A 7,959-nucleotide genomic window follows, 5' to 3' on the forward strand; every position below is an offset into this window, starting at 1 on the left:
AACAAAAAAACCAATAGTATGTCCACAATTATCAGCAACGAATAAATATTGTTTTTATTTATTGTCAAATCTAATGTTATGACGTTTTTTTTATTGTGTTCATTGTTAGTAATAGCGAACAAAATTATAGTAAATTTTTTTGCTGCAAAAAAGAAAAACCATACTTTGAAAATTAAAATTTCTCAAAACTTATTTTAATAATTAACAAATAAATTATTCAGACCGGCCCTTTTTAGTGTTCATAGCAATGGAATATATCAGCGCATGAAATTGGCGTAAGTTTAACGAAAAGGAATATATATTGAACTTAGTACACCAACGATACTTCATCATGCCTTAGTTTATCGTTGACTGTACACGTAAATGTAGTATATTTTTTTTATGCTAACATTAAATGCATCATTTAAAATTAAGGAAGAACACATTTTTATTGAAAACGATCTCACAGTTAAGTGATGGACTAAATAATTTAATTAAATTAATTTAAAATTTTATTTTGAATATTAAAATATTTATTTTAAAATTAAAGCTTTTTATATAAAACTTGGATAATAATAAGACGATCTCATATAAAATTTATTCAAAATTTATTCAAGAAAAATGTTGGACTTAAGCTTATACTACCATATCAAAAACATTTATAATTGGGTACTTATGGTGTAGAGATTAGAATCTCTATTACTCAGAATAATTTTTTTTTTAATCAAGATATGTTGGATATAAAATCACTATAATTAGGGGAATTAATCTCTATTATAAAGGTAACAACCCATAAGTTTCTAAATAAATAAATATAAAAACAATTAATAAAAATATTTTGTAGTTTGAACTCATGATGATGGTCTTCTTCTTTGTAGATTCAGTACAACCTAGTTTAAATATATCCAATATAATTTCAAACAGTATTTCTTTTGTTTCTTTAAATTTACTATATTACATCTAAAAAGTTTTTACTTTAATTATAACAAATTCAAAACGAGAAAAATAAAATTATGACCTCTGTCACTTCAACCCATATATAAGAAATGTCTTACGGTAAGACCATTTCACACGAAAAATTAAAATGACCTAACTCAACCCAAACATGATTGGACTTCATCTTATATTGTCCTCTCAAAATCTAATACCAAAATACAACAGAAAAATGATATATAGCTTGGCAGTTGGCATAGCAACAGTTAAACAATCTTCCACCTACAACTTCCCCTTAAAGAATGAGGATATGTGGATAAAGAAATCAGTTGACAATTGTATGGATTCCCTTTCTTATCTGGTTGAATCAATTCTTTTTAACACTAAATTAAAGACATTTAGACATGAAGTTGTGTATGAACTATGAATACAAAAGCAATAATTCCTCACAAGCCATATATTCTATGACACAGCTTTCTGAAAACAGTTTTATCTACCAACTATTCAGCCAAAACTCTTGGAACAATCCTAACCGATGTTACTTGGACTCTGATATTAATGTAGGAAATTAGTACGTGTCCAAGTGTTAAATACGTCTAAATATTAAATTTTACGTCTAAAATAAAGTGTTTAGTGCCATGCAAATGTCCAAGCATCAAGGATCGGACACAGGTACGTGAAGCAAAATGAAGAGTCCAAGTAACATAGATCCAAACAAGCTAACAACATGGGTAACTTTTTAGGGGAGAATCTAGACCCGGACTAGCCTAGTCTATGATCTGGGTCATTTGATTAAAAACCCCATAAATTTTGAATTTGCAACATATAACACACAAAAATAGTAGTCGAATTGGCTCACACAAGTAGACGTGAGTATTCGGCTTATCCTGAATTCGACCCTTAATTTTCATTCAGTTTCCTTTTCCTTTTCTATCTTTGAAAATCATCAAAGCAAAATACTCAAATGGATAAAGAAAAACAAATCAATGAATTGAATAATGATAAGCCAGAAGAATCCATAGAACACAATAAACCAAAGATAGAGGAAAAAGAATATACGAATATATTAGTCCAAAACCAGAAGACAAAACTGTCTATTGCTCGAAACACCCTCGAATTATCTCAATCTGAAAGAGTATATGAGATTAGTCATTTACCATACCAAAGCTAACTAGCTCCACAAGATCGGAAACTCCTCTATATGGACGAGATATGTACCAATTAATCGAACAAAATCGAGCTCCAGAGATGATATGTACAAGATTCCCGACAAAGTTGAATGACCAACTGTCATTCATCAAAATGTTTCTCTGAACACCACCCTATATAGCCAAAGAAGCCGAAGAAGAAAACGAAGATCGCTAACTTTCTCTCATGCAATTTCCTGGTAAAAGGAACTTATATTTGTCTGCATTCTCCAAAAGATATGATGGCAGATGAACCGCGGAGTAAGAATGAGGAATCAGTCCCATCTTCCCGATGATTGCCTTAAATGTGTATTCCTCGGGTAGCATATCGAACAAATCGTCCCCTTTGCAAATTACTCTCTGAATTCTTTTGGGATTTAAGAAATGAGAAAATCTCACTCTATCACTGTGGCTATAAGCTTTCATTTTGAATATAAACTCGTTGATTTGACGAAAGCAAAAGCTGCAATGCCACCCAGCATCAGCCAGCATGTCATCAGTCTGTCGAAAATGGGCATACTTCGTTTTCCCCGTCTGATATTTATGGATCGAGGCTCTCCAACTGTTGTTATCTACGAGGAATTCAAACGAGTATAAATAGTTCTTGAGCTGTAAGTGAAGGAAATCTGGGGTATTGTCACACCACCTTAAGAGATTGATGGTATGCCTACTCGGTATCTCATCGACATCCGACATAATCAAAAGATCATCATCAGAAATGCCCGCGATTCTTAGGAGTTGATCCAATGCAACACGCTGATATGCTTCCTCCACAAATGGGTTTTCTCCCTTAACAAAACGACCCCCGATATTTCCATAAGTCAACCGAGGCTCCACAAATTCAAACCGGTCTCTATTGGCAGCAAAAACTAGAGGCTTCGGAATCCCGGTAAATGTGGAATTGGACTCGAGCAGCACGAACTGAGTAATATAAGGGTACAACTCCCGCCATCTTAAATTGAGTATATCAAGTTCATTGCTGAACAAAACTGCATCGTATACACGCCTAGGGTACTCACGAACACCCCACCCGTGAAGCTTACAGAGATGTTCCATGGTCACGTTTTCGTTGTAGTAGTGAGGGATTATATGGAAAGGTTTAGGTGGTTTCTCCCACAGTGGTCGAAGAAAATAGGTGATTTTCTGCCCATGCAAGTAGATACCGATAGTACATACAGGAACGACTACAAACAGGAATATACAGGTCTTCAAATCGAGCCCTCGAAGAACACAGCATAGTCTAGACATCCTTGATTTGCTTGACTGCTTGAAGAAAAACAACCCATTAATAACTGATTGACCAACATCATGCTAAAATTCCTGAAGAGCTCTAAAAATCTAATGGAACATGAGCCTACAAACTTTTCAATAGTTTTGAAAACATTCAATACAATCCTGATTAGGCTATCATCCAAAAACCACATCCTATTCATTAGATACAAGCTATGTTACTTGGACTTGGTATCTGATGTTGGATACCGGCAAGGGTTCAAGTGTCAAATACGTCCAAAGTTGTTAAAATCGGGATTCTACTTAGAATTGTTTACAGAGATAGAATCGAATCGTAGAATCGTACGATTCTCCAAATAAACTTAAATATATTAAATTATATAGTATCTTATCACTATTATCCATTTTAAAAGTCTAAATTTATAAATTAAAGTTTCTTCGACTTTATTTTTAAGAATGTAAAGAAAACTTTTTAATAATTAGTTTAAATCTTCAAACCGATTGAGAAATTTATTTTTTAAAAGTTTTCATGATGATACATATGAAATTTATTTATATAAGTGAAAGAGATTTAGTGAAAGATGGTACATAAGAAAAATTAATAATAATTATTACTAAATTAGTAGAATCGGATCATTAAATATCGTAGGATCGTGTTATGATTCTACATCTAAAAATTTTATTCCAACTAGAATCGTAAGATTCTACAACTTTAAGATTCTACCTACGATTCAAATGGCTCACTTGTTTTTGGATCGTAAAATCGTAGAATCGTAGATCAGAATTGCGATTTTAACAACCATGGATATGTCTAAATATTTAATTTTAGGCCTAAAATGAAGTGTCTAAGTGCCATAATAATGCCCGAGCATCAAGGATCGAACATGAATACGTGAAGCAAAACGAGGAGTTTGAGTAACATAGGATACGACATAAAGTTCTTATTCTAATCAGTATAACATAGTTCACCAATTGACACAAAACCGATCATAATTTTCTTTTTCAAATCGGCTGACATTGATTCTAATTAACTTTCCAGACAAAATTAAAAACGAAACACATACGAACAATACATCAGACAAATTGCTTCTAGAAAATTTGAATATTTATACATATCACAGTAAAAACTAATTTAAAGTGAAACATTGCAAAATCAAAACACAAAGCCCCAATTCAAGATCCAACAAAAATACATCCCAAATATTTCTACATTGAAGGAGCATGGTGAATCAATTGTCCCAATCAATTTACAAAGCTAACAAAAGACCTAAGCAAAAAAAAGAAGGAAAAAAAAAACTATTTCCCATTGATTTTAGAAAAAACAACACTTCACCAAAGAAACTTGATCTAAATCAGCCAATTTATTACACATTAGACTAAATCAAACATAAAAATTAAGGGTTTGAATTACATGTAAAAGATAATGCAAACAAAATTCCAATCAATTAAAAATCCCAAAATCAGATTATATGAAAATACAAGAGAAATAACCTGACAACAACAATCTTTGCACAAATCATCTGTTTTCTTAGAGCAATAGTGTTCTCCTTGTTCAGCCATCAAAGACATTTTCTCTGCTAAATCTTTCGCAGTACACAATTTGGTAGACATCATAAAATAAAGTTCCAAACTTTTTCAATTAATCTCAATAACCCACAAAAATTCCTTCAAAAATACTCCAAAAAATGCCCAGAAACCCCTCAATTTATCTTCACAATTACAAAATTTTCCCAACTTCCTCACCAAAATAAAGAAAACCCAGATAAAAAAAATCGAAACTTTAACCCCAGATGTATGATAATGACAAGAAGAAAAATCCCAAAAACAAGATTTTTAAATGGGGAAATAAGTGCTGAAATTAAGGAAATTTATAGATTTTTTATGATGATAGAATGTTGCAAGAGAAGACAACTTCTCTGTTAATGGGGTTCAATTGTTTCGACTTTTTTCAGGCTGTTGGGAAGATTAGCCGTTTTCCATCAGTTTTTTGCCTTCAGTTTTTTATATGCTACACATCTTTCTAAGCCTTTATTAAAATCGTATTTGATGTTTTGTTTGATTTTGTCTTAATGGCAAAATAAAACATAATGTCACATTCTATTGATTTTATTTTATTTTAGAAAAGGGCAATTTGATTATCACCATGTTATTTACTCCCTCTTATTCAGCTTAGGTGTCTCATTTACTTTTGAGATACTGTTCATTTACCACTCTTAAATTGCATTTTATTATTAATCTATAAATTAAAACATAGTCATGTGAGATCTTATTTGATTCGTTTTGATGTAAAGATTATTAATATCAACTTTTTATAATTTTTAATTATACATAACTCGATTTATTAAGGATTAAATAAGTGCATTGGATAGAGTGCATAAAGTAAATGGGACACTTAAGATGAATAGGAGGGAGTATTTTTTTTCATTGGATAATATTAATGAAATTTAACTTATCATATTTACAAGTTTGCATTTTTGAAAAAATTTATACATTAATGAATATAATAAATCATAATAATTCCAATTACACTGTTATATATAAATGTACAATTTAGAAAATTATACTAAAAAATAGATAAAATAATAAAAAATCCACTAGTAGAAAATTATACTGCAAAATTAATTACTTTCATTCCAATTATACTGCAATTATTAAATTATTAGAAGTACATAATTGACTTCTTTTTCCCGCAATAGTTAAAAAATTAAACGACATAAATTCATTTAATTGATCATTAAATTCAGTCATTTACATTGTTAGATTACCATAATTACAATTTTGAATTTTAGAAAAAATGTCAGAAATATTGAACCAGATGATAATTATGGAACAAATAAATTAATGTAAAAAATCAACCAACTTCAATCAGTGTGTAGGCAATCAAACTATCTTAGCTACCAAATATAATGCAATAAAAATCAATCAACTAAAAATATTGTCTGATTTTCTGTAATTTAATTATTCTTTTACAAAAATAAAAATGTATAAACACTTTCATGGTAGAAATTATAATATAAATAGCCTCATATGGCCATTCCAATTGTTTGCTTATACTATTTCTCTTCTCTGAAACTTTAGTGTTGTTTAATGATATTTTACAGAATAACATTGAGTTTAAATTACATTCAAGAAATTCATAGTGAGAGGGAAATAAGGAATATTAATAAAAGTAAAGGACAAACAGTATCTCATGTTGGTCTATTTCTACCTTAGCCTGTTTTTAGTCATTGATAATTTTACGTCGTCATTTCTAGAGTGACTAGCAAGAAAAGACTAAGAATTCTCATATGCGATAAGGATAGTGAAATATGTCATCGTACTGAGAATGTAGTATATATAGAGGTGTTTCAAAATCTATAAACTCTTGATTAACAACGTATTTTGGATTTCTTTATATTTAATTCATTTTCACTGACAATATACATATGTAAATATTTTATTATCCACCTTCATTTAATATTTGTAGTAGTCCAAAATTTCATTTAAGTATTAACATATTTAAAAATTTGTGCATTACACGGGTTTTTATACTAGTACCCATAAAGTTGAAAACTATAGGTTATCCAAGGGTATTTTAGTCATTATGAAATTTGATTTAGGAAGATGTGTGAAGGCCTGAAGGGCGTTTGTGTACCTTAGGAGTTAGGATTGAGTTGTTCTAACTACGGTTCGGGTGAGCTATATATTTGCACAAATTTTTGTACGAGATGTCTTTTTGAGAGAGTTGCACTTTATATATGTGGTATATAGTCTAATTAATACAATTATTAACTTATAAACTTTTTATTTTATGTTCGTCTTACTGAAATACGATACCCACAAAAATAGTTCATTTATTTGTGTTTTATTTTAAGTTTGCTATCAAAAACAATATATGGACTATAAATTAGTGTATAGTTTAGCAGTTAGAAATGAATTAACATAAGATGAAATTAAAATTGTTCTAATATTTTAAAAAATATGATAGATAAAACTAAAAATATGGGAGGACAACGAAAACTTACTAAAAAGAGGTGGAGGAAAGATTTCTTGATCATTTACGAGCATTAGTCATTAAGTCAATTGTTTGTCCCACAAACTTTTCTTATCCGTATTCAAGGGTGGTATTTACTAATTGGAAAAGACATCTATAATTCTCTATCAACTGCACTTCTAAACGTGTTTGATTAATGTTGGAATTTGAAAAAGTATAGACTTAGCACTTAGTTATCACTCTAATCTGAAATACTTATTACATTTAAGTTTATTTTATATTTTTATTTAATGTGTAAGAAAAAAATATTAACAATCGAAATTTTAATTGAATCATCTAATCGCTTATTTATATAATATTAAATAAATGATCAAAATAAAATATTAAATTGCATAATAAATATAGCAAAACAATTGAAGCATTTAACCATATAATAAATTGTAATATTAAATAAACGAATGTAATAATTTCAGTGGAACAAAATTACTCAATAAAGTGAGCACTTTTTGATAATGAGAAAGATTGAATTGAATATAAATGGAAGGGGAAAACTATTGTACTCATTGTTTTTGTAAACTTGAGCTTGGATATCTACGGGGTCTAAAACTTTTAGACCCAATCTAAACTCATTGAGTCTGATCGGTCTAACATCACATA

General features: G+C 29.8%; 1 protein-coding gene across 1 annotated transcript; it reads right to left on the reverse strand.

Annotated features, from left to right (window-relative positions):
- Nucleotides 1-985: 985 nt before the first annotated feature.
- Nucleotides 986-5,387, reverse strand: LOC130807883 (uncharacterized). The gene is made up of 2 exons (XM_057673266.1): nucleotides 4,821-5,387; nucleotides 986-3,362 (listed from the first exon to the last, which is right to left on the reverse strand). Exons 1-2 carry the CDS (start codon nucleotides 4,941-4,943, stop codon nucleotides 2,274-2,276), a joined length of 1,212 nt encoding a protein of 403 aa, XP_057529249.1. The 5' UTR covers nucleotides 4,944-5,387; the 3' UTR covers nucleotides 986-2,273.
- Nucleotides 5,388-7,959: the final 2,572 nt, after the last annotated feature.

This window comes from Amaranthus tricolor, chromosome 3, assembly GCF_026212465.1.
Source record: "Amaranthus tricolor cultivar Red isolate AtriRed21 chromosome 3, ASM2621246v1, whole genome shotgun sequence".
Classification (NCBI taxonomy): domain Eukaryota; kingdom Viridiplantae; phylum Streptophyta; class Magnoliopsida; order Caryophyllales; family Amaranthaceae; genus Amaranthus; species Amaranthus tricolor.